General features: G+C 40.0%; 1 protein-coding gene across 7 annotated transcripts in view; it reads left to right on the forward strand.

Annotated features, from left to right (window-relative positions):
* The window catches only part of NBEA (neurobeachin), a 752,331-nt gene that overhangs the window by 171,666 nt on the left and 552,703 nt on the right, over window positions 1-27,962 (forward strand). For all 7 annotated transcript variants that reach the window (XM_077159019.1, XM_077159015.1, XM_077159017.1 and 4 more), the window contains exons 11-13: window positions 8,505-8,613; window positions 24,990-25,142; window positions 26,051-26,219. In XM_077159019.1, the coding sequence (XP_077015134.1) occupies window positions 8,505-8,613; window positions 24,990-25,142; window positions 26,051-26,219 (431 nt within the window). The remainder of the gene's footprint in view (window positions 1-8,504; window positions 8,614-24,989; window positions 25,143-26,050; window positions 26,220-27,962) is intronic.

Genomic DNA, 27,962 nt, shown 5'->3' on the forward strand with positions numbered 1-27,962 from the left:
TATTATTTCTTGAATGTCTTCCCAAACCTGAATCTACATGTGCAAAAGTGCAAATGCTAGCAAACAAGGTCACAGCGTTGAAAATGCCAGCAGCAACATATCCTGGGTGTTGTAACTCTGTAAATAAAAGGTGCCAGGGAAAGGAAAAGCTGCAGCCGCGCCTGGGCTGGGGTGTAGTTGTCCTGCAGCCCGGTATGAGGGAGGGGATCTGCTGAGTGAGGTTGTTTGAGGAGGGGGCAGCTGCAGAGCAGAAGGTAGTGCCGTGCACCCAGCAGCCCGCCACGTGTTCAGTGCCCTGTTGTGCGGATCTCGCTGAAGGGTGAGCGGGCACAGAACCTGCCTTCTCCAGCATTTCTTAGTCATTACTGCAGGAACAAACAGCCTCACGATCACGTGGCTCATAAAACAACAAAAGGCCATTTCCTGCCCACAGTTGGCTGAGACTCTGCTCCATGTGTTTTCTCCTTGAGGGCCAAAGATGAAGGAGCAGCCCTGATCTGGAATGTTCTTGGGGCCAAGGGGGCTCCAAGCCTCTGGCCCACGAGGGAGGCTGTTGTGCTTACTCACTCTCTGTTGACAGAAAGGGCTGCCTTAGCCCCCTCCAGTTGGGGTGGGGTCGGGGACAGACAGGGAGCACCCCCACGAAAGTGGAGTAAAATGCAAGTCCCTCTGCAGTGGACAGAGATGTATAACCTTGCTGAGATGGGAACAGCCAGGAGTTAGGGACAGTAATGCAGTCCTTGGTAGGACCCATAAAATTCATTTCAGTACACAAGAAACAAACCCATATTCTGGTGACTTTGGGTAAGCAGGCTTCTAAAAATCTTAAGAAAATTTCAGAAAAACATAGGGAAAAATTATTCTTTATGAAGTAGAACAGAATGCCATAAGGCTGACATTGAAACAATATTATGACTCTCTTGAAGTGATGGCAAAAACAGTAGTTTTGACCAGCATTTTAGATGACTTGGGTGTACAATCAGTGGGAAATGACACAAAAGAAAACTTTTCTAGATCTTTTAGGAAATACTAAGTTGAATTAGAAACAGTATATATGCCTTCTCTTGGATTTACCAGAGCAGGTAAAAACAAAGGCATGGAAATAGAACTGCAAGTATAAAACAAGATAATGAAAGTCCAAATAAAATAGTTCTAACAGCGCTATTAAAAGACAAAGATTTACATTTGCTGAAGAAACAAGATCCAAATATATGAACTTTACAAAGAAAAGGTCTTATTTAAAACAAAGTGATGAATATGAATTTCAGTTTTTGACTTTTTTTTTTTTTTTGCAGCTTTTAAATACTGAACCCATACATGTTCTGTCCTTGTATCTAATGTTCGAGGAGTTATTTTTTTTAAGACATCACATATTCCTCATCTGCTTACTAAAATAAATTATTTTAGTTAAACCACACAGACATAATATAAGGTTATCATCATTTTTGTTGTATTTTATCTAGAAAGTAGGTTGAGTCATTACTAACCTATTCTGCAGCGTCCCCTAAAATGTTAACTTCTTTTGTGAGTTGGGGGTCCACGACCACCATTTGCTTTCACTTAGTCATAGTTATCTTATACTTTTCCTGTAGTGAGAGTTAAGGCATGCTACACAGCTAGAGTAATATATTTTGTATAGCATCAGTTGTACTGATCCTTTTTGGGGAAGTTTAAGTGATTTTTTTCTGAAGGTTTTAAATTTATTTTTTCTTACAAAAGTTGTAGGCTTACAGGAAAATCATGCATACAATAGAATTCTCATATACCACCCTTTTAGGAATACTTTGTATTAGTGTGGCATGATTGTTGCAATTGATGAAAGAACATTTTATAGTTGTACTATTAGCTGTGGTCTATGGTTTTATACAGTTATGGATTTTCAAAATTATTTTTATTCTAGTAGCATATATTTAACCTGAAACATCCACTTTTAACCACATTCAGATATACCTATTTTAGAGCTGTTAATTACGTTCACATAGTTATGCTCCCGTTATCACCGTAATTCTACCATCACCCCAAAAGAAACTGTACCAATTAAGCGTTAATTCTCCTCCCCTACCCCCCACCTTGGCCTCTTGCAAATTATATTCCAGTTTGTGATTCTATGAATTTACTTATATTTCATGTCAAGGAGACCATACAATGTCTGCCCTTTTGTACCTGGCTTGTTTCACTCAGCATGGTGTCTGAGGCATTCCTGCTTGTTGTCTCACGTAGCAGAACTCCATTCCTCTTTGTGGCTGAGTAACACTCCCTTTTGTGATATACCACATTTTGTTTATCTACTCACCATTGAAATGATGTTTTGAGAATGCAGCTTAAGATATGGATACTTGTTTATTTTTTGCACGGGCAGGCACCAGGAATTGAACCCAGGTCTCTGGCATGGCAGGCGAGAACTCTGCCTGCTGAGCCACCATGGTCCACCCTCCTTGTTTTTATTCACGGAAACAAAATAACGCACTTGTTCCTATTCATGCTGGGCAGTTTTCAGAACAGCACAATACCCTGTGTTCAGTGGTTGACTGTTATAGAGGAGGTACCTCCAGATTATTTTATCAAGAAAGTTTAGGGGCCACATACTATATAAAGTCTTTGAAAGTTGGTTCAGTGCCCTGGACCTGCAGGTCCCCTTTGTCCCTTGCATGGAGCCGCCCCTCGTCCAGCTTCAGGTGGTGTCCTTGGGCGTCTGCGAAGGTGGCTGTACGTTCACAGAGCATATCCGGTGTTTCGAGACACCTCAAGCCTTCAGTGTCACATCGATGTTCGTTGGGACAGCAGTGAGGAGCTTGAGCAGGGTCTTATTTCTCTGATAGGAGAAGATGTTTGAGCCCTTCTCAGAAGGGCTACCAGCAGAGTCACTCTGCCTTTGCATTGCAATCTTCGGAGAATGTGAACAGGATAGCTGGAGCTGAAATTTGGTCATGAGAAAGACGTGAATTTGGAGAGTAGATGGTGATAAGCCTTGAATGGAAGAAGAAACTTATTCTAGTGAGGAGAGAAGGGTGGCTTGAGGGTACAGCTGACTGGGCAGTTTGCATGTAGTTAGTGGGTGTGTCCCTCCTGTGACTCCTAATGCCAAGTACATCTGCAGTGCAAAGATGGGAGGGTGGACACAGGAAGTACCCGTGGGAATGCGAGGACTTCTGAGGGGCTGGTAGGGATATAAGGAAACCAAGGGTCACAGGTTCACCATTGATGTGTTCCTGTGAAAAGAAGGTGGAAGTCAGTATAAGACGCATTTAAGCTTGGAGGCCACCACATTTCTTTGGTGGCAAGCAAGGCACAGGACTGGGTGCCTTTGGTGTCCTGGCAGCAGTGAGTGGGGCTGGGGCTGGGCCCTGCAGCAGGCCTCAGTGGGATTGGATGAGGACCCAGTACCATCAAATTCCACAAATCCTGCAGTGGTCGCCCAAGTAAATTGACATGCTCCCTTGTGCGTGTAAAAGGACTGCCTTGACAAAATGAAATTTGACTTACAGCACCAGGTAAAATTAATGGGTCTTGGGATGATGGGCAAGCTGCCTTTCTCATTTAACATGTTTGCCTCTTCTGTGCATTTAGCAAGTAGGCAGGAGGGAAAGTATATTAGAGCCATTTGAGAAAAAATTTGGTGTTTATCAGTAATGTTTGTCTCTTTACATCAAGTCTTCTTTTCTCCTTGGGTCAACACATAGACAAAGTAAAGGAGATTTTTTTTTTTCATATCACCTAGCAGCAGTCCATGAAGTCTCAAAGGGTAATCTTTCTGCAAAAGTATTTTTTAAAGTTAAGTATTTATTTAAAAAAATATTTTCCCCCGAGTTGGTGCTTGGCCTTGCATATGGGGATGTTAGGGCGTACTGCTCGAGGTGGCTAATGAGTGCAGAGTCAAAGGGGTGGGTTCGGAGGGCTCACGACTGCTGTTTGGCTGGGGAGTGGGCAGTTGGCATCAGCAGGGGACTTTGAAACAGTTACAATAGAGGGAAGTTGTAAAAGATATAAATAGCATCAGAATAACAGGCCAGTTGAGATTGTTATTCCAGTAGAAGCAGGGCAGTCTTGTTTCCCTAATTGTCTAAAATCGTGAGCAAAGGCTTCATTTGTGTAGACAACACCTACGCGCTGACGAGACAGGGGGACCCTGGCTCCGAGGAGCGTGCACGGCAGGCCCTCGGGCTGAACTTCACGCGTGTAGGGGCAGGTGCTACCAGAGTCTTTACTGTAGAGTTAGTCCATGTGCAAAGAGAGATCAGATGTGGAAGTGAGGGGGTTGTGAAATAGTTTGGGGTTTAATCCAGGGGTCAGGTGGTCTGTGGCGGGAATTGGGAGTGAAGGGATCGGTTGGCAGGGAGCGTCGGGTCCATTTTCGCCAGGCCTTTGGCTGACCAAGAGGCTCTTTGGTTCTCACACTATGGAATTTCTACTAGATACGACAAACTCATATACAGCAGTATGTTGTCGATGGTTAGAATGAATTCCTTCACATGGGGGAATTATTAAATTTCGTGCCCTTCATAAGACAAATTTTGACATATTTCAATCACAGTTTTATGAACTTTGATTTTTTTGTTTGTGTTTTCTCAGAGATAATACAGGCTGATGAAGCATAAAATTAAATTCTGTTAAAAGTCAAAGCAAGTTATGAATGTATAGTAGTAGCCTGACTAATTTTTTATCACAGATTTCAGACTTTATTAATGAAAATGAGTTTATATCACTACTAACATCTTTGTGAATTGGAGCTCATTCTAGATTTTTCTAACTAAAGAATCCCTTAGAGCGCCAGGTCAGTGGGGGGGGCCCAGCGGGTGGGCTGCCTGGCCCTCGGCCCAGTAGAGGGGCGTCATGCCTTGCAGGATCCCACCATCTTCACCTGTCCCCAGGTTTCACTTCGCTCTCTTCCTTACCCCGTCATTTCTGTGCACGCCTCTGCGTGCATTGGCCTCAGGAGCGCCTTGCCTGAGAGCGGCCGCATGCCGTGTCGGGTTAGGAACCTCTAGTGGGGACGGTCTGCGTTCCGTGCCTGAAGGAGTTTCACCGTCTAACTTAGAGTGAGAGTTTTCACGTCACTGAAAATTAAAAGTATCGGGTGAAATTATCTTGGGTGTGAAATTGAACTGAATTCTTTAAAAATTTTGTTCCTATTAATGATCACTCTCCTCCAGGAAGAGTTTTGTAGTGAGTGAAATAGCATGGAAAAGATGGTATGAGTTATTTTATATCATTTTAATTGTCTGTTGTAGGATGTCAGTGTATCTCAACACCAAAGTAGGTTTCCTAAGAAATGAAACTTTCTGCTAAAGCCAAGGGATTCCCCCTTTACTAGTACCTTAGATCTTATTTGGAACTTTTACTTTTGAATTTGTTCTGACAATTGCTTTGTCCCCAGTGTGTCTTAAAAGATTAAAAACACCCTGTTAGGGGATGGGGAGCTTTAATTTTTACATGAGTTAATTCCATTCATCTTTATAAAAAGCCTGTTTAGTTGGGATACTTTGCTTGTTTCAGTATGAAGCTTATTCATCAGTTAGTGTCTATTTCCCAAGAGCTGCCCTTGAACTGAACTTAGGTGCTATATTCGTTTTTAATCATTTCACCTATAAACTAGGTGCATTTTTATGATACTGCATCTTCAAATAAATAAAAATACTTCAAAGATGTTAAAACTTTTTCGATCATATCACACTAGTTATTTACATTCATTATTTTAAACTAATTAAATAATAAACACATTGAAACGGATAAAGTTATTTTATCATTAGATCCAAATCTGTATTAAATACACTTTACTAGAACCTAAATGTAGTGTGTATTTTCATCAGAAGGTGGGTCGTGCACAGTTACTGACTATCCCCGGTGTTGTAGCCAAGTCTGCTTGGCAGTCTCATCGCCAGCCTTGCCACTGGTTTGCCCTAAGGTTTAGCTTAGCCCTTTCCAAGTATGAGAAATGAAATAAATGGTATTTCCTAATTTAGTGGAAGCTGATTAAGAATTGATGAGGGTAGGTATTTTTTTTTAAGGAAAATATCCTTTGGATTATCCTTAAAAGGATTCAGGGTGAAAAATGCTAACCGTTTCTAAAGTAGAATCACGATTTGTAGAACTTACCAAATAAGGTGTGATAATAGAACTGTCTATTGAAAAGTTTAGCAATTTTATATCATGAGATAAAAATCAGTATGTTTTTTGTCTGTCAAGGAGAATATTTCTCTGAAAATCTTTCCTAAGGATTGCTGTACTTTTTGAGAGAATGCTCTATCTTGTGCACGTTTGCTGTGGCTGACATAGATACTTGCTTTTTGGTTTATTTCATGTGCTGAGATACAGGTGAGCTGTTGTGTTCTAGACAGGAAGCAGTATGTAGGAGATATAGGAATGGGCTGAAGTATCCTTTATATTTGCCTTTGTATCTAGGGAAGTTGGAAATAGGCAAGAATGGAGAGAAATTTTGTATGGCAATACACAGAATTTTGCAAGTTTATTGTGAGCCCTGCAGCAGTCCGATGCATTTTAGTTACTGGTAAGTTTGTTAAATTATGTTTGAAAATGTACCTCTTCGAAGATGGCCATCTAATTTCTTTGACCATGTCAAATATAATTTATTTTAACGATTCTTTGAAAAGATTTGGTATTGCTAATGAACTGATTTTTAGGTCTAAATTTAAAATACTTTTGTTAGTGAATGCATTTGACTTCATTTGTTGTCATGATTGATACTGAAGTGAAATGAACATCATGTGGATAGCACAGTCATGTGTTAAGATGTTTGAGTCACAATAAATTAATATCTCTTTTCATAATATACTCCAGCGTGTTTAGGAGTCCACGTTAATTCATTAGATGGTTGAGAAAGTGTCCTTTTAACAAAAAAAGAATGAGAAACCTCATGGCATCCTTGAAATCGTATATGATTCTGCGTAGGTGGCTGATAGATTATTAAAAGTGTCTTTTGGCATTCTGTCCTGGACTGTGGCCCTGGACGGAGGCACTTGTAGGCTTTGGGCAGTGCTCATGTTTGGGGAAGCTGGTTGCCTCCCTGAGCCACACCGGCGAGGAGACCCAGTGCCACGGTCAGCCACTCGGGCAGAGCCTTGCGGGCACCAGGACTTGAGTCTTCCCTGTGAATGACCTGGTCTGCGGACTCAACACCTTCCACATGGACTCGATCACTTAGACTGCTCGTTAGCTCGCTTCTTTACGAGACGGTTAAAACTCCCTAGGGGCTCCTTGGTGGCAGTCGTGTGGGGTTATGTTCTGTTGTTGTTTTTATCTAACTTTTACTTAAGGACAAAGCAAGAGGGTATCTTTGATTTGTAAAATAGTCTGTTAGATTACTTTTTATTTGTGGTTTAGGGTTATAAAGCCAGTTAAGGTAACTGAATTGTAATTTCCTGTTAACAAAGTCATTTATTTCTGGTCTAGTTTTGTCCATCAAAACTATCGATTTTGATTAATAATATCGATAATTTGTTAAAAGTTCTCCTTATTTCTAATTTGTACAAGAATAGTTGCATTATTAGAGAAATGTGCTATTTGTTAGTTTTACTGAAACCAGAAGACCTCTTTAAGGAATGAGAAAAGAGTAGAATAAATTCAGATTCCTTTTAGGTTTTAATAATTTTCAAGTTTTTCTCGTTACCAAATTTTCTTAATTTCTTGTAAGAATGAATACTTCTACGTTTATAATATATGTAGAGATTTGTAGTTTTACTATTTGTTGTGAATATCAATAGGCAATTTATGGTACATTGTATAATACTGTAAAAAAAGATATATTTTTATTATTGATGAAGTCTGAATTATAGCCGTTTACTGATTTAACCTAAAGTGAGATTATAAAGTAAAGAAGTAAATTTTTTCATAATTACAAACAGTGTTTTCATGCATCATTGGTGCCGGCTGGGAATTGTTCTGTGTAACTTTGTGAAATTATCAAAGTTGAATTGAATGCAACCATTCATCTTTCTTTTGTTTCTTCATTCATTCAGCAGATGTATCTGTTGTTTAATCTTCATCTGGCACAAACATAATCTTTGGGTACTGTTTGTTATATGTTTATGCATGAGTTACGCATTTAATTGCCACTTTTCATTTTGGTGTTACATGAATCATTTATTTTCTCTGTTCTCATGAGCTTTCTTGAGAGCATAGTTGGAGTTGGACATGAGAGAAATGCCTGTCACATGTTTCTTTGAAAAATTTTTTAACAATTGTAAGTTGTTTTTAAAAAGAAAACAATTCCAAAGGAATACTGTACACATTTTACTTGTATAATGTGAAGAGATTATTAGACAGCTATAATTTAATTTGTGATGCATAATTTTAAAGAGATTTTGTTTTCTCATACTTTCGAGAAAATGTCATCTTTTATAACATAGGGTCTAACATCCTGTCAGCAAAACAGAGATTGGACTGGAGTGTGGTTTTCTCTTGCTGCATGCTGATGCACTGTCTCCGGAAATATGTGTGCAGCCCCTTTTCGCGGACCGCGCAATGAATCCCTCTCTCTTTACATGCAGCGCGACTCTGTTGGCGTTCCTGGTTGAGCTACTGAAGAGTTCAGTAGCCATGCAAGAGCAGATGCTCGGTGGAAAAGGCTTTTTAGTCATTGGCTACTTACTTGAGAAGGTGAGTGATGTGCTTTGATGGTTTTGCTGTGTAGCTCTCTGAGATGGGCTGCTGGCAATCACTAATGATACTTTTTTATGATTTCCTATTCCATTGACTGTGCAGAGGCCACTTTAATTCGCAAACGTTCTCATATGGTGTGCTTGGCCATAGGCATAGGTACGGAACTGGCTTGATTGTAAATAATTAGGAAATTCTGAATAAAAGTAGAAGCTTCAGAAGAAGTCTTTTATTCATAGTAACAGGTATTGCTACTCTTAGCAGATTCCTTTCCAGTTGTTTCTTTGCTGTCTTTGTCTCCAATTTTCTTAGAAATTATATCAATTTTATTTGTTTAAATGGTTTTACATTTAGTTTTTGCTTTGTTTTACAGCTATAAACTCAAAATTCTGATTTTTTGTGCTGTTTGCCCCCTACTTTTAATATATTTGAATTTTCAAAGTAGCATTTCTATAATCAGTATTAATTATGAACAGTAGAAATTATATGGATTTATTTTTTCTCGTTTTCTGCCATTTATGAACTATTTCTTCTTATAACCTCCTGAGCTTTAGTCACACTTGTACTATTAAGGTAATGAGTACTGATATTCCGATTATGGACTCAGAGTGTGGTTGTATCACGTGGTTTCCTTTACAAATTAAAATGGGATTTCATGAAAGAAAGCACTTTTAAAAATAAATTTGTGTATCGGCCTCATTAGCTCTCTCAAGTCTTTTTTATCAGTTAATTGTCTAATATACAGCTGCTCTGAAAATGGACCTCTGTTAGAAATAATAGATAGGAAATCTCAATTAAGAACTGTAACACCACCCCCACCCTCCAGCAAGGAAAATTGAGTAGACCTTTCAAGGTAGTTTTTGCTTCATTGGCTGTTTTTTTCTTTGTTTGAGATCCTTGTAACCTATCTTTATTTAAAAACAAACAGTGCTTTTTCCTTAATAATTATGAGAACATCTGGAATGTCCCAGGTGGGAAAGTTTAATATTTCCTCCTCTCCCCCCATTCCCCAAAAGGGGCTTTGCAAATACTTTTTTATTCTCTGCCCAGATTACTCTGGGATGTCTCAGGGCATCACACTAACGTGTACAAACCAATAAGATCTCACGCTCTATTCAAGGTTCCATGAAGTTACGGTGTTTGAATAAGCTGACCAAAAAGTTAAATTAGATGGTTTGCTACAGAAAATATAAATTTTGCATCAAATAAACCTCTCTTCCTTTGGTCTCACACACAAATTGAAATTTTAAAATACAGTCAGTATCATCCTTGACCCTTTATTGTGATTTCCCTCAATCATAACCAAATCTGCTTCTTTCATTTATCTAATTGAAGTCTGATCTCGAGTTCAGCTTCTTTAACAGTTGCTGTATGGGTAATGCTGACTTTCATGGCTGCAGAACTCTTAACCTCTAACTCTCAGTCTCAGATGTCACACAGATACCCCAAATTCTAGAGAATTACCAGACCGTCTACAGAGAGAATAGCATCTCAGAGTTTAGAAATAACCCTTACACTCTGGAATAGATATGACTGCTGCAAGAGCTTAACAGTCCTGGAACCTTTACAAAAGGCCCCAACCTGATATGATTTTGGGCTTAGTTCTCAGAGTTTGTACATTATAGTTAGTCCATATTAGTGAGGCATCATATTGTTTCTTTTCATTTTTGGCTTATTTCACTCAACAGATTGTCTTTAAGGTCCATTCACCTAGTCGTGAATTAAGCAGCTCACAACTTAATTATTTTTTGCAGCCACTCAAAAGTCCATTGTCTGTATAGGCCACAGTTTGCCCTTCCATTCCTTAGTTGATACACTTCAGGTCGCTGTTTTAGTCTGCCAGAACTGCCAGAATGCAGCTCATCAGAGATGGATTGGCTTTTAATAAAAGGGGATTTATTTAGTTAAAAATTTATAGTTCTTCAGAAGAAAGGCAGCTAGCTTTCATCTGCGGTTCACTGTTAGATGGGAAGGCACAGGGCGATGTCTGCTGGCTTCTCTCCTGGCTTCTGGGTTCCAGTGTCTTTTCCCAGGGTGACTCCTTTCTGCATCTCCAAATGTCTGGGCTGAGTTGTGAGTGCTGAGATGAGGTGTGGTGGGTTTCTGGGGCTGTGCTGCCTTGGACTCGCTTCTGACCTCACTCTTTTAAGACTCCAGCTAATTAAACTAAACATCAGTCATTGTGGAAGGCACTCCCCTTAGCTGACTGAGTTTCACATCCTAATAATTCAAATCTACAGCAAAAGAACTAGGTACCATCACCTGGAAAGATTTAGTGCATTGTATGCAGGACAGATGAGTGTTGGTAGGCAGGAAGAAAATATATCTTTGACTGTTTTCGGTTTAGAAATTAAATTTGGTTGTTCTAGTTTGCTAGCTGATGGAATGCAACATGCCAGAAATGGAAGAGATTTTTAAAAAGGGAATTTAACAAGTTGCTAGTTTACAGTTCTAAGGCCGAGAAAATGTTCCAGTTAAAGCAAGTCTATAAAAATGCCCAAATTAAAGAGATACCCTCGTTTAAGAAGACCGATAATGTTCAGGATTTCTCTCAACTGGAAGGGCACTTAGTGAAGTCTGCTGGCTTTCTCTTCTGGCTTTCTGTTTCATGAAGCTCCCTGGGGGATGTTTTCCTTCTTCATCTCCAAAGGTCACTGGCTGGTGGACTCTGCCCCATGATTCTGCAGCATTCTGTCATCCTTCTCTGCTCTCTCTGAATCTCGTGGCTTTCTCTCTTATTGTTCTCTAGCTTTATCTAAAGTCCTTCTTCTTTTGAAGGATTCCAGTAAAACCAGTTAAGAGTCACCTGGAATGGGTGGAGACACATTTCAATGGCAATAATCTATAGTCAAGTTTTCAGCAAAAGGTGCTAAATAGGGTTTAAGAGAAACAGTTGCTCCCACGTAATTGAATTAGGACCAAAACATGACTTTTCTAGGGTACATAAGTCCTTTCATACTGGCACAGTAGTCTAGGGTGATGTGTATGGTTGACAGTGGTCGGACTCTGTAGTAGTGTGGTTCAGCTGTCACTTGGCCAGGTGATGGTGCCCAGTTGTTCTGTTGCTGTAGACTTAAATCATCAGCATGCTAAATTCATCTACAGCTGATTAAATCAGCTAAGGGGAGTGCCTTCTGCAGTGAGTGAGGCTTAAAAGGAGAGGTCAGACGAGAGAGAAACAGTTCAGCACAACTCAGACCTACTCAGACACAGAACTTTAGAGATGCCGAAAGAAACCACCCTGGGAAATGCCATTTTAACCCAGAAGCCCAGAGGGAAGCGAGCAGTGCGCATTTACAACCAGATAAATCCCCTTTAGAAAAGCCAGTCCTTTCTTGGTGTACTGATTGCATTTGGTAACCTTAGCAAGCTAAAATAACATGTATTTTTCTCTCATGGGTAACTATACCTAGGAGAAGGAGTGGTGAATCATACGGTAACTCTGTATTGAAATGTTTGAGGAACTGTTAACTGTTTTCCAAAGTGACTGTCCAGATTTACATTTCTATCAAGAGCATGTGTTTTTTAATTTTCATTATATATTCCCTCTGCCCATCTTTATTTTTTATCATCACAATCGACTTTTCTTCCTTTTTTGTGAAAAAAAAACAATAAATTTCAAAGCACACTGCAACAATTCATTGTAAAACAGATACCAGAGTTATAATTCCCCAATTTTAAGTTTTTCTTTGAAGCTGTTCCAAGATACTGGAACCTAAAAGAAATACCAATATAATCATTCAGCACTCATTTATTAAAACCTACTTACTCTACAAACTCCACCATTACCTTTGATCTTTCTCCTACTCATTAGGGGTGTTTGGACTTTGCTCATTCTATCTTTTTCATGTGGGAAGGGGCTGTCAGTAATATGGGGCAGGGGAATGGAACTGGTTGATGTTCTGGAGAAGCTGGGCCCTCAGTATTTCAGGAGTTATCTTGTCCAGGGACCCATCTGGCGGTTGTAGGTTTCTCAAGTTTCCCTAGTGCCTGGAACCTTTGTAGAATCTTACACCATGCCCAAGGTATTCTTTAGGATTGGCAGGAATGGTTTTGGTTGGGGTTTGGCAAGTTATGATAGGTAGCAAAGTCTAACTGAAGCTTGCATAAGAGTGACCTCCAGAGTAGCCTCTTGACTCTATTTGAACTTGCATAGCCGCTGATAACTTATTTGTCACCCTTCTTTTCCCACTTATGTTCAGGATGACATTGTTAATCTCATGGTGCCAGGCCAGGCTTATTCCTGGGAGTCATCACCCACGCCACCAGTGAGACTTTTCCCCTGGATGTCATGTCCCATTGTGTGTGTGGGGTGGGGGTGGGCAATGATTTCACTTGCAGAGTTGGGCTTAGAGAGAGAAAGATGCTATCTGAGCAACAAAAGAGGTCCTCTGGAGGTGTCTTTTAGGAATATTTATAGGTAGGCTAGGCTTTTCTGCTTCATAAGCTTCACAAGAAGGTACATAAGCTTCACAAGAGCAAGCCTCAAGATTTGAGGCCTTGGCCTATTGATTCGGGTGTCCCTAATGTTTGACACAATATCAGGGGTTTCTCTGTTGTTAAAGCTTAATAATTCCATATTTTTTCTCCCATCCTTCAAGGGACTTTGCCAGTACCTTTAAAAAATATATATCATTATTGATAAATTGACACACACATATAGGCCATAAGCGGTGTACAATCAGTGGCTCACAGTATCATCACTTTGTTGTGTATTCACCACCATGATCAGTTTTTAGAACATTTGCATCACTTAAGAACAGAAATAAAAAGGACAAAGAAAAAACTCATACATCCCATGCTCCTTACCCCTCCCTCTCACTGAACGCTAGTATAACCATCTACGCAATTTATTTCTCCTTTGTCACTTCTATTATTTATTGATTCTTTTATCCACATTCTTCTTACTCATCTGTCCATACCCTGGATAAAAGGAGCATTGGACACAAATACTTGCGAATTGAATCTGGCAGCACATTGAAAGAATTATACACCATGCCCAAATGGGATTTAGTCCAGGTATTCAAGGATGGTTCAACATAAGAAAATCAATTAATGTAATATACCATATCAACAAATCAAAGCAAACAAACCACATGATCATCCCGATTGATGCAGAAAAGGCATTTGACAAAAGTCAATATCCTTTCTTCATGAAAACACTTGAAAGGATAGGAATAGTAGGGAAATTCTTCAACATGATAAAGGGAATATATGAAAAACCCACGGCTAACATCATCCTCAATGGGGAAAGACTGAATGCTTTCTTTCCAAGATCAGGAATAAAGCAGGGATGCCCACTGTCACTAATGTAATTCAATATTATGCTGGAAGTTGTAGCCAGAGCAGTGAAACCAAAAAAAAAGAAATAAAAGGCATCCAAATTGGAAAGGAAAAAGAAAAACTCTCACTGTTCGCAGATGACCTGATACTATATGTCAAAACACCCCAAAAATCTACAGCAAAGCTACTAGAGATAATGAGTATAGCAAAGAAGCAGGGTACCAGATCAACACCCCAAACCACTAATGTTTCTATACGGTAATAATGAACAATGTGAGGAGGGAATCAAGAAATAATTTCCATTTACAAGAGCAACAAAAAGAATCACATTTAAGGAATAAGATTAACTAAGAATACAAAAGACCTATACCCAGAAACCACAAGAAATTGCTAAAAGAAATCATAGAAGACTTAAACAAATGAAAAGGCATTCAGTTTTCATGGATTGAAAGACTAAATATAGTTAAAATGTCATTTCTACCCCAAATTGATTTGTAGATTCAATGCAGTGTCAAAGTCCTGAAAACTTTATTTGCAGAAATAGTAAAACCAATAACCAAATTTATTTGGAAGGGAGGGGTGCCCCAAATAGCTAAAAATATCTTGAGAAAGAAAGATGAAGTGGGAAGTCTCATACTACCTAACTTTAAAGTGTGTCACGAAACTACAATGGTCAAAACAATGCTACTGGCTTAAAGACAGATATACTGACCAATGGACTCTAATAGAGTGTTTAGAAATAAAACCTCTCATCTGTTGGACAATTGATCTTTGATTAGGTGGTGAAACAAACCCACCTGGGATAGAGCAGCCTCTTCAATAAATGGTGCTTAGAGAACTGGATATCCACAAGCAAAAAAATGAAAAGAGATTCATATCTCACACCCTGTACAAAAATTAACTCAAGATGGATCAAAGGCCGAAACATTAGAACTAAGACCAAAGAACTTTAGAAGAAAATACAAGAAAATAAATCTTATAAATCTTGTAATAGCAGGCGGTTTCCTAGATCTTACACCCAGAACACGAGTTTCAAAAAAAGAAATAGATAAATGAGATCGCCACCATAATTAAGAAAGTAAAAAAGGCAGCCTACGCAATGGGAGACAGTATTTGGAAACTATATACCCAATAAGGGTTTAGTATCCAGAATATATAAAGGGATTCTTCAACTCAACAACAAAGAAACAAACAACCCAGTTAAGAAATGGGCAAAAGATATAAACAGACACTCCTTAGAAGAGGAAATACAAATGGCTAAAAGGCACATGAAAAGATGTTCAATTTCACTGGCTATTAGGGAAATGCAAATCATAGCCACAAGGAGATATCTGATACCCACTAGAATGGCCAATATCAAAAAAACAGAAAATGAAAACTGGAAGAGGATGCAGATAAAGAGGCACACTTACCTGTTTTTGGTGGGAATGTAAAATAGTACAGCTGCTGTGGAAGGCAGTTTGGTGGTTTCTCAGGAAGTTAAGTATAGAATTACCGTATGATCCAGTAATCCCGTTACTAGGTATATAGTCAGAGGACCTGAAGACAAGGACACTAATGGACATTTCCATACCAGTGTTTATAGCAGCATTACTTATGATTGCCAAGAGATGGGAACAGCCCAAGAGTCCATCCATGGATGAGTGGCTGAATAAGCTGTAGTATATACATACAATGGGATATTATACAGCTGTAAAACAGAATAAAGTCATGAAGCATGTAACAACATGGATGGACCTTGAGGACTTAATGCTGAGTGAGTGAGTAGTGCCCAGAAACAAAAGGGCAATACTGTATGGTCTCACTGATATGAACTAACATTGAGTGAACTTGGAGAATTTCAGTTAAGAACAGAGTTTATCAGTAGATAGAAATAGGGTTGAGATTGGGTAATTACTGCTGAAGAAATACAGATTGTGCAATAGGATTGATTGTAAAAATTTGGAAATGGATAGCACCATACTACCTGATTGAAGCGCAATAATACAAGTACTGAATGAGGCCGAATGTGAGTATGGTCGAAAGAGTGAGGCTGGGGGCACACATGAAACCAGAAGGAATACAGAGGATAAAGACTGAGATGGTAATAATTTAAGAATGCCTAGCATGTACATTGGTGGGGATTAAATGTACAAATAAAAAGCGTTTTTGCATGAGGGAGAAGAAATGAATGTCAGCATTGCAAGGTGTTGAACATTAATGATATAATAAAAATGTACAGTCAATTCAAGCAAGAGTCTGTAGTCAACAGTAACATTGCTATATGCTTCCACTGACTGTAAAAAGGCATCATGCCAAAAGAAAATTTGAACAGGTAGGTGGCATGGGAGTGTGGTATGTATTCTTTGTGGAAGAAAAGGAATGTTCTTCATATAGATTATGGTGGCCAAGGCACGTCTGTGCCAATAATTTTTATCTACTTAATGTATTCTGGGATGTATCCAGGCATTACATTAAACTATACAGGATTAAAGGCCCTTATTTTTATTCTGGGGTCGCCCTGTGTTTGGATTAAGTGATTTATCCAGACAGGTTGAATTAGATTATGTGCTACAGAAAGCCCAGGTGCTGACAAAAGAAACATTTCTCCCTTGGGTTTCAAAGAGTAGGTGAGCTTCTAAAATGCAGACAGTGTCTTCTTGACCCCTGTATTTTTTTTTTTTAGCTTTTTTTTAAATTGTGTAATATAACATATATACAAAGCAAAGAAAGAAAAAAGCAATTATTTTCAAAGCACTGTTCAAATAGTTGCACCACAGAGCCCAGAGTTTGTCATGGGCTACCATTCCATCATACCAGATTTTTCCTTCTAGCTACTCCAGAACATTGGAGGCTAGAAGGAATATAAATATTTGTTATCCTCACTTTTGTTCCCTTTTTTTGTGAAAAATAACGAAGAAAAAAGCAATAAATTTCAAAGCACAGCACAACAGTTGTAGAATAGATTTCAGAGTTATGGATTGGTTACAATTCCACATTAGATTGTTACTCCTAGCTGCTCGAAGATATGGAAGTCTAAAAGAAATATCAGGATCGTGATTCAACAATCATAGTCGTTTGTTAATGTCTTCTCTGTTTAATTCCACCATCACCTTTGATCTTTCTCATACTCCTTAGGGGGGTATTTGGGCTATTCGCATTGTGCCTTTTACATGTTGGAAGGGCTGTCAGTAATTAGGGGTAGGGAGATGGAACTGGCTGATGTTCTGGAGAGGCTGGGCCCTCTAGGTTTCAGGACTTATCTGGTCTAGGGACCCATCTGGAGGCTTTAGGTTTCTGGAAAGTTACCCAAGTGCATGGAACCTTTGTAGAATCTTATGTATGCCCTAGGTGGTCTTTAGGATCGGCAGGAATGTCAAGTTATGATAGGTAGCAATGTCTATCTGAGGTTTGCATAAGATCAACGTCCAGAGCAGCCTCTTGACTCTATTTGAACTCTCTCAGCTACTGATACCTTATTTGTTACATGTCTTTTCTCCCTTTTGGTCAGGATGGCATTGTTGAGCCTATGGTTCCAGAGCCCGACTGATCCCTGGGAGTCATCTCCCATGCCACCAGGGAGACTTTCACCCCTGGGTGTTATGTCCCATGTGGGGGTGGGGGTGGGGGCAATGATTTCGCTTGCAAAGTTGGGCTTAGAGAGTGAGGCCATATCGAGCAACAGAAGAGGTCCTCTGGAGGTGACTCTTAAGCATACCTATAGGTAAGCTAAGCTTTTCCGCTACCTACATAAGCTTCACAAGAAGCTTATGACGTATCTTGGAGAACATTCCATGAGCACTAGAGAAGAATGTATATCCTTGTGTTTTGGGGGGCAATGACACATGTATGTTTATTAGGTCTAATTCTTTTATCAAGATCAAGGGCTTGGCCTATTGATTTGGGTGTCCCTAACGTCTGATAGTATCAGGGATTTCGAGTTCCATATTTTTTCTCCCATCCCTCAAGGGACTTTGGCAGTACTTTTTGATTATCTGTTTAACATATTCTATGATATATCCAGGCATTACATTAAGCTATCCAGAATTGAGGGCCCTCATTTTTTATTCTGGGCTCCGGTGTTTTGATTATTTAAGTGAGCTATAACCAACTTTTGGTTTTATTGATTCTGTCTATTGTTCTTTTGTTCTCCCGTTCACTTAACAGTGCTTTAATCGTTGCAATTTCTCTTCTATTTGCTTTTGGGTGTTTGCTGTTCTTTCTCAAGTTCTTCTAGATGAGTAGTTAAACCCTTGATTTTTGCTGTTTGTTTTTTAATATAGACATGTAAGGCAATAAATTTCCCTCTCAGCACAGCCTTTGCTGCATCCCATCAGTTCTGATATGTTCTATTCTCATTTTCATTCATCTCCAGATATCTACTGATTTCTTTAGCAGTTTCTTCTTTGACCCATTGGTTGTTTAAGAGTGTGTTATTTAATCTCCATATATTTGCGAATGGTCTCATTCTTTGGTGGTTCTTGATATCCACTCATTCCATTGTGATCAGAGAAGGTGCTTTGAATAATTTCGATGTTTTTAAATTTATAAAGATCTGTTTTGTGCCCCAGCATATGACCTATCTTGGAGAATATTCCATGAGCGCTAGAGAAGAATGTATATCCTTGTGTTTTGAGGGGTAATGACCCATGTATGTCTATTAAGTCTAATTCTTTTATCATGTTATTTTACTTCTCTGTTTCCTTGTTGATCCTCTGTCTGTTGGTTCTATCTATGGAGGAGAATGGTGTGTTCAAGTCTCCTACTATTATTGTTGACATGTCTCTTTCTCCCTTCAGTTTTGCCAGTGTCTGTCTCATGTACTTTGGAGCTCCTTGATTGGGAACATAAGCATTTATGATTGTCATATCTTCTTGGTGTATTGTCCTTTTTATTAATATATAGTGTCCTTCTTTGTCTCTTATGGTGTCTTTATATTTAAAATCTATTTTGTCTAATATTAGTATAGCTACTCCAACTTTCTTTTAGTTACAACTTGTATGGAACATCTTTTTCCAGCCTTTCACTTTCAATCTATTTGCATCCTTGTGTCTAAGATGATTCTCTTGTAAGCAGCCTATTGGTAGATTTTATTTCTTAATCCATTCTGCCAATCTATATCTTTTTAATTGGTGAGTTTATTCCATTAGCAGTCAAAGGTATTACTGAAAAGGCATTTCTTGAATCCACCTTTTCTTATCCTTTGAATTTTGTTTGTCAGATCTATGTATTCTTTTCCCTTATCTCTTTTTATCCTTTAAGTTACCCTTCTGGTACTTTTCAATTCTGTGCCTTCTTACAGACCTCCCTCTCCTTTCTTTTCTTTTTTTTTCAACTGACATTTCTTTTAGGGCCAGTCTCTTGGTGATATTCTCTCAGGATTTGTCTGTCTGTGCATATTTTAATCTCTCCCTCAGTTTTGAAGGATAATTTGGTTGGGTACAGAATTCCGGGCTGGAAGTCTTTCTCTTTCAGGATCTTAGATATCTCATACCACTGCCTTCTTGCCTCCATAGTGCCAGTTGAGTAGTCTGAACTCTGCCTTATGTGGTTTCCCTTGTATGTAGTAGATTTTCTCTTGCTGCTTTCAGGATTTTCTCCTTTTCTTCAGCATTTGAGAGACTTATTTGTGTATGCTTTGGGGAAGGCCTATTTGATTTATTCTATTTGGAATTCCTTGGACTTCTTTGACTTGCCAATTTATGTCATTTATAAGGGTTGGGACATTTTCTCCCATTGTATCCTCCACTAATTTTCCTAGCCCTTTACTCCTCTCTCCTCCTTCTGGGAACCCGATGATTCCTATATTTGTATGCTTTGTTTTGTCCATCGTTTCCTTCAGATTGAATTCAGATTTTTCCATCTTTTAGCCATTTCCTGTTTGAAATCAGTTTTTCTATCCTATAGTTCATGTACTGTTTCTTCTGTCTCTTCAAATCTGCTCTTGTGTGTCTTGAATATATTTTTTCTTTGGTCTACGACATCTTCAATCTTTGTGATACCTATTTTTCTATTTATTCTTTCAAATTCTTCTTTATGTTCTTCTAGTGTCTTCTTGATCTCCTCTATGTTATTAGCCATACCATTTATTTTATTTAGTAGAGCTATATGAACCTTTTTGATTAGTTGTCTTAAAGTCTGTGTGTCCTCTGGTGTTGTAATTTGGTCATTAGGCTGGGCTGTATGTTTCTGCGTCTTGATACGCTTAGTGATCGTCTGTTGTCTTAGTGGCACCTAGTGTCTTGACTGGCTTACTTTGGAAGTTGGTTTCCTTCGGTAGTCGGAAGCTTTGTGTTTGCGGGATGGGTGTGGGGCAGGTTGCGGTGCGCAGGGCGGGCACAGCCGTGCGGTGACGCACTGCAGCGCAGGGTGGGTGCAGGTGGGGGCGCTGTGCTGGTGCCTTTGAGTGTGCGGTGCGCATCGTGGGGTTCTGAGGATGAAGCGTGGGGCCCGTGGGTCTGGGGTGCAGCTCAGTCAGACCTTGGGGCGCAGGAGCAGGGTGTGGCATGCGGGACGCAGAGGTAGAGCGTTCCCAGTCCCGGTCTCTCCTGAGGGCTCCCCTCTTCTGTCTGGAAAGGGGCATTCTAGACCTTTTACACCAGCTGGACGGTCTCTGGTTCTCTAGGTCTCAGTTCTTCAGCTTTTGTAAACAGGGCCTGCCTATGTGCTGTAGAGACCCCCCCCCCAGGTCACTTACCCTTGTTCTGAAGTACTTGAATCCTGACCCGTCGGGTTCGTTCTTATCTCAAAATGCACCAGGCTATACAATTATAAAACTGCCTTTCAGAATCTGGAAATAACAATCACCACTCTGTAGTAAATGTAACTGATATAAGAGCTTACAGTCTAGGCCTCTGTTTTATTTTAAATGTTTTGTAAATGAGACCATGCAATATTTGCTCTTTTGCTTCTGGCTTGTTTTGCTTCACCAAGTGTCCCACAGGTTCATTCACTTTGTTGCATGCCTCATGACTTCTTTCCTTTTTGTAGCAGCACAATATCAGTCATATGTAGACACCATTGTTTGCCATTCTGCTTTTCAGATAGTACATCCTTCAGCCACCTCCATCTACTGGGCCTCGTTTGTTTAACATCCAAAGGCAGCAGTCCATTAACACTCTCAATTTTAGATAATTGCATTGTTCCTGAGAGAAAGAAAACCAATAAACACACCTTCAACAAATGAAAAATCTAAACCTCCCCTTAATTCTTGTCCCTCCCCCCATTATTTACCCCTGGCATTGCTGTGGTGCTGTTGATATTTTCCTGTTAAACATAGCCCATAGCATGCAATAACAGTTTTCCCCTTGTATCCTGAATTTATATACTCTTTGTATAAGATTCCTACCTTTGAAGTAGTTCATGCAAGAACTTATTTCTATTTATACTGTTAATCAATGGGATGCCTGAGCCTGTATAACCCTTTTTAACATGTTCATCTTCAATATGATATTACCTGTAGTCCCACTAGTGGACCGCCTTCACTTCTATCTATTCTTCTACGTTTAAATTTAACTTCGACCTCATAAAATAACCATTCACCTGTCTCTAGCTTCTGTGTATGTCTACATAGGTACTCTACATTCTGTATTATAAGCTTCTGATTTTACCTTTACGATGGTCATAAATGTGGAATCATACAATAACTATCCTTTTGTGTCTTATTTGATTTAGCCTTATGTCCTCAAGGCTTAACTGTTTTTTCCTGTTCTTCAGAACGTCATACTTTTCTTTGTATATACCACGTTTTGCTAATCCACACATCTGTTGATGGGCAGTTGGATTGTTTCCATCTTTTGGTGATTGTGATACTATGAATATTGGTGTGCAAATGTCTTTGTCATTGCTCTCAGTTCTTCTGGGTGTATACTAAGTAGTGCTATTGCTGGGTCATAGGGCAACTTGATATTTAGTTTCCTAGGTAACTGCCAAACTGTCTTCCCTAGCAACTGTACCATTATACATTCCCACCAGAGTGCATAAGTGTCCCAGTTTCTCCACATCCTCTCCGACATTTGTAGTTTACTGTTTGTTTAATAGTAGCCTTTCTTATAGGTGTGAGGTGGTATCTCATTGTAGTTTTGATCTGCATTTCCATGATAGTCAGTGAAAATGAACATTTCTTCATGTGCTTTTTGATCCATCTGTATTTGCTCTTCAGAAAAATGCCTGTTCATATCTTTAGCCCATTTTATAATTGGGTTGCTTGTTCTGTTGTTGTTGAGTTGTATGATTTGTTTGTGTATACAGGATATCAAACTTTTGTCCAATATGTGATTTCCAGATATTTTCTCCCATTGAGTTGGCTACCTGTTCACCTTTTGGTAAAGTCTTTTGAGGTGCAGAAGCATTTGATTTTGAGGAGTTCCCATTTACCTACTTTTTCTTTTGTTGTTTGTGCTTTGGGTATCAAGTTTAGGAAGCTACCTCCTATTACTGGGTCTTGAAAATGTTTCCCTATGCTTTCTTCTAAAAGCTGTATGAAGCTATTTTTTAAATTTAGGTGTTTGAGCCACTTTGAGTTAACTTTTGTATAGGGTGTAAGGTAGTGGTACTTTTTCATTCTTTTGGCTATTGATACCCACTTTTCCCATGCTCATTCATTGAAAGGACTACTTTGTCCCAGTTCTGTGGATTTGGGGACCTTGTTGAAGAACAGTTGACCATAGGTTTGCTCTCTCGATTCAATTCCATTGGGCAGTTTTTCTATCTTTATGACAGTACCATGCTGTTTTGACCACTGTGGTTTTATAATAAGTTTTAAAATTAAGAAGTGTTAATCTTCTCACTTTGTTGTTCTTTTTATAGGATGCTTTTAGGTATTCGGGGTCCCCTTCCCTTCCAAGTGAATTTGATAATTACCTTTTCCAAGTCCTCAAAGTAGGTTGTTGGAGTTTTTATTTGTGCTGCGTTGAATCCGTACATCAGTGTGGGTAGAATTGGCATCTTGACTACATTTAACCTTCCTATCCATGAGCAGGGAATGTCTTTCTGGCTATTTATTTTTAGCAGTGTTATGTAGTTCTCTGTGTGCAAGTCCTTTACTTCCCTAGTTAACTTCATTACTTGGTACTTGATTCTTTAAGTTGTCATTTTGAAACGAATTTTTTCCCCAGCTGACTCCTGGTGAGGTCACTGTGTATGGACACGTTCCTTGTGTTTTAGCACAGGGCCTGAAATCAGCGGCGCGATTCCTGAGCGGTTCTGGTGAGCCTCAGGCACATGCCGTCGGTGGGCCGTGCGAGAGCATGTGAGGGTGGTGCTGCCAATAGGTCTGGGCACTTGCTGTGGGAGAGGAAATGTGCTTTCCCCTCACATCTAGTAAGATTTTTAGGTGGCTGACAAAAAGACACACTTTTGGAAAGGTCTGTGAAGATTGATTTCAGGATTAAAGACTAGCACTCAGCAGCGTGGACTTGCGTGAGGAGACCCCTGGCTCCTCTTTGTGAATATGGAGGTTTTCCCTCTGAGGAACTTGCTTCTGGAGGATGAATTCATTCCTCAGGTGAATGTCTTTTAATGGGCAACCCGATTTTTTTTTTTTTTTGCATGGGCAGGCACCAGAAATCAAACCCGGGTCTCTGGCATGGCAGGCGAGAACTCTGCCTGCTGAGCCTCTGTGGCCCGCCCTGGCAACTAAATTTTATATGGCTGTTTTCATCCTCTGTAAGCACATGACAGACGACTTGTACGGGAGCAGACTGTGTTTTATTTCAGGCCGTTCAGCATAGAAGTAGAGTGTATCGGGTAGTGGTCGTGTGGTCACTACCACTGAATATGGCGAGTGAGGACCAGGGAGACTTGAATAACCGTTAATCTCTGTTTTTAACTTTTTTGTACCAACATATAAAATATTTAGAATTGAAGATGCTGTATTCTTTTCGTTGAAGCTCAAGTCTTTGCTTTGATAATCCGATTTCTGCTCCTTTTCGACTTTGATTATCATATAAGCTGTGGGTTGTGGTCCGGCAGCTACGTGGCCCGTGCAGGAGGTGGCGCCGGGCCGACTCCGCGCCTCCCTGGGGAGAGGCTGGCACTGCAGATGTCTCGGACATTCACGCTTGTATGAAGAGAATATTTTCCATCTTAATGACATTTTCATCTGAGATTATTTTCCAGGGTAGCATTGTCCAATTGAAGTATTATATTCTACAAGTCATATCATTTAAAATTTTCCAGTAACCACATTAAAAAGGTAAACAGCAGGTAAAAGCAGTTTAATAATGTACTTCATTTAACCCAGTGTATCCACAATACTGTCATTTTAATGTGTACTCAATATAGAAAACACTATATTTAGCATTCTTTTTTCATTCTGAGCCTTAAAAGCCAGCAAGCATTTTGTATTCGCAGTGCAGCTAACTTTGGAGTAGCTCTGTATCCAGTGCTCAGCAGCCACACCTGGCTTGTCGCCACTGCACGGGACATGGCCACTTCCAGGCTTGGCTTTCATTTTGGAGGCCCTGGCACTTTTCGTAGTGTCCCTGGAGGGAGAACATACACGCTGATGGCCGTACACGTCCTGGATGGGGCTCCCCAAGGTGCAGAAGCCTCATGCCACACCACAGTGTGTTCCCAAGGCCAGGGGAGGGGCAGTTTGCCCCTTGTGAGCAGGGGCTGTTGGAGGGTGGCCAGTGTTTTCAGGGGCTGGGTGGTCGGCAGGGAGAGGGACGTCGGTGGAGTGAGGGGCAGGGGCGCTCCTGGTCCGGAGGAGGTTGAGTAGAAGAACTTCTCTTTCCCCCTGTAATCCCTATACTCATTTTACTCCATTTTAACATGCTCCAAGATGATCCCTTCTTGTTTATCAATCTGTTCGTGTTTATCACTCATTTTATTTCTTTAGATGGAGCTAAGAGTGGCATTATTTAATTTACAGTTGTCCTGGAAAGGCCTTCAGATAGCCAGAAAACTGTCAAACAGAGAAATATACTAAAATTCTTGTTTTCTTTGTTAATTTAAATTTTGAATAGCAAAGAAAATATAGCAGTATGTGTGTTTTATTTAACCCATTAGGGACACCATGTGAAAAATTCATAGTATTCATGCTAAGTTAGCAATTATTCAATTTTATATTCTGGTTATCTTTCTCTTAGAGTTCTTTTTTCTTTCTTTAGTCATCGAGAGTTCATATAACTAGAGCTGTTCTGGAGCAGTTTTTATCCTTCGCAAAATACCTCGACGGCTTATCTCACGGAGCACCTCTGCTGAAGCAGCTCTGCGACCACATTCTGTTCAACCCGGCCATCTGGATCCACACCCCTGCGAAGGTATGGATGCCCGGGCAGCGCGGGCAGTGCGGGCAGCGCAGACGTGGGGCCCGCAGCTTCCTGCAGACAGGGTTTGGAGGTTTCCATTTATCTTAGGAAGTTAATACGAGGCCATTGTTTTAGGAAGTAGTGCTGTTCTATCTAGGTCCCTTAGGCTGGGCTCAGACAGGGCTGTTAACATGCGATCCGGAGAGAACACCTTTCCACATAAGGGGCAAGGCATACTTTCTTGTGGTTATGTATCCTCACATTTGACGGAATATTTAAATAACGGCACCTGTTTTGTTTGGATGATAAAGTTACGTTATGGTAGAGCCTTGTAAACTCAAAAAATTACTGCTTCTAAATATGATGGAACTCCTTTAAGGGAAGAGGATTATGTTCGTCTGTAGCATTTTCACTCTAGATGCGTGTGTCTCACAACATATATTGGGAACCAAGATTTGTTCTTTGGAATAGTGAAAAAACAGAATATTTGATGTCTAAATATGAACATAAATGAAACTACAATTGAAAATTAAGCTTGGAGTAATCCTGCATTTTTTAGTCATTAGATATTATTTGTGCATTTCCAAGGAAGAGAATTTGAAATGCTGAATACTAAGAGATAACTGGTCACTTTGACTGACTGGAAAATTGATTTCATTTTTAATATAGAATTTATACCATGCTATGAAAGTAGTATTTTTTTTAAATATAGACATTAAATAAATAGTTGCAGATTATTTTCTTTTAAAAATATAAATCTGAAATTTAAGGAAAGTTTAATTTCAGCTTTACAGTAATTGGATAGTCATTCCTTGGCCTTTACTAATTTGCAGTGAAAATAGAAGAGCATGCGTCATTTAGTGTAAACATCTGAGGAATTTTAACTTTATTTCCATGCTCTGTGGCTCTTCCCCTGCTAGGTCCAGCTCTCCCTTTACACCTACCTGTCTGCGGAGTTCATCGGCACTGCCACCATCTACACCACCATCCGCAGGGTCGGGACCGTGCTGCAGCTCATGCACACACTCAAGTACTACTACTGGGTCCTCAACCCTGCCGACAGCAGCGGCATCACTCCCAGAGGGCTAGGTGGGTCCAGCGTCACCGCTCTCTCTGCACCACGCGCTACTTCTCCTGTCCCAAGCGCAGGTGTGCCGGCTCCAGGACTGCAGCAGTCTGGGACTCCAGGAGTATAGGGGTGCAAGGCTCCAGGGATCCAGGGGTATAGGGGTGAAGGGCTTCAGGGCCTCAGGGGTATAGGGGTGCACGGCTCCAGGGATCCAGGGGTATAGGGGTGCAAGGCTTCAGGGGTATAGGGGTGCAGGACTTCAGGTGTATAGGGGTGCAGGACTTCAGGGCTTCAGGGGTATAGGGGGTGCAAGGCTCCAGGGATCCAGGGGTATAGGGGTGCAAGGCTTCAGGGGTATAGGGGTGCAGGGCTTCAGGGCCTCAGGGGTTATAGGGGTGAAGGGCTTCAGGGATCCAGGGGTATAGGGGTGCAGGACTTCAGGGGTACATGGGTATAAGGTGCAGGGCTCCAGGGGTACAGGACTCCAGGGTGTAGGGCTCTAGGGCCCTGAAGGTGCGGGGGTGTAGGACTCCAGGACTCCAGGACTCCAGGGGTGCAGGGGTATATTGCTCTAGAGCTCCAGGAGTGTACAGCTCTAGGCCTCCAGGGGTGCACGGCCGCCACCGAACCATGTGTCGTTCTGGTATATTAAACTGGTACCCCAGAATTGTTTTGGTAAGGAAGTAATTCCTAGCTCTGCACTATTCAATTATTTTTTAAATAAAGACAGGTAAAAATAAACAGTATTACACATATTGGCCCACTTGTTGGTTCTTGTTGCAGGAAGATCTAATTGTAATTTCTGAAGCAGATGGGGGATACTTGTCATGGGAAGTGTGCTCTAGTCCAGCGTTCAGTTGTTAACCTTTAAATATTTTTACTGTAAACTTCACCCTTTGTTCAGAACAGAGTAGAAGATCAGCTCAGTCTTCACTGCATTTTCTTTATTGTTTTAAAAAATTGTCATTTGTTCCTGATCATGCTCATTATACATAATAATATAATGTAGAAGAAAAAAAGTTATTCCTAACTCAAATCTTAGTTCATTGCCTAGGTATGTAGAAATATTTAAACTTTTTTACAGAGTGAGATTTTCTTGATATTTTTTCCTCTCAGCTCTACATAATAATCTAAGAGGATGTAGCATGTATGTTATTTCCTAAGTTTTAATTCTGTGAGGTCACTTAGGCCTCCATTGCTGAGATGTGTGAGTTACTGAGAAGGGGACTTGTGAAGAAGATTGTCATTTTTTTTCTCAAAAATGTGCCAGCTTACAGTTTCTCCAGGAGTATTAGAGTGCTTTTCTCAGCATTCTTATAATAACCTTTAATAGCATATTTGTATAAAAATATTCTTGAGAGTAAGCATTTCACTATATTAATAGTCACTTTTTACTTACATTTATGTCTTAATTTTATTGCTGGGGCTTTAAAAATTGTGCTTTCACATTCAGTTCTATCATTTTGTCCTTTTATACTTCTTCCATTTCTGTGAAACCTTATCTTGCCTGAAATTCATTAAATATTCACATAAGGTATGTACTGTGCAAAGCAGTCTGCGAGCCAGTTTGCTAATCACCTGTGTGTGCTGTACATGTATGCACAGTATTTATACATATACAGGACTGAATCAGCACGTAGGTAGGCCTGCTGTTAATATCATACCCATTTTACAGATTAGGAAACCAAATTTGGAACAGTGAAACAGGGCTGACATTTTCATCATATTGAACTCAGAGCCTTTGTTCTTAACCAGTACAAGTG

This window comes from Tamandua tetradactyla, chromosome 4 (assembly GCF_023851605.1).
Source record: "Tamandua tetradactyla isolate mTamTet1 chromosome 4, mTamTet1.pri, whole genome shotgun sequence".
NCBI lineage: Eukaryota > Metazoa > Chordata > Mammalia > Pilosa > Myrmecophagidae > Tamandua > Tamandua tetradactyla.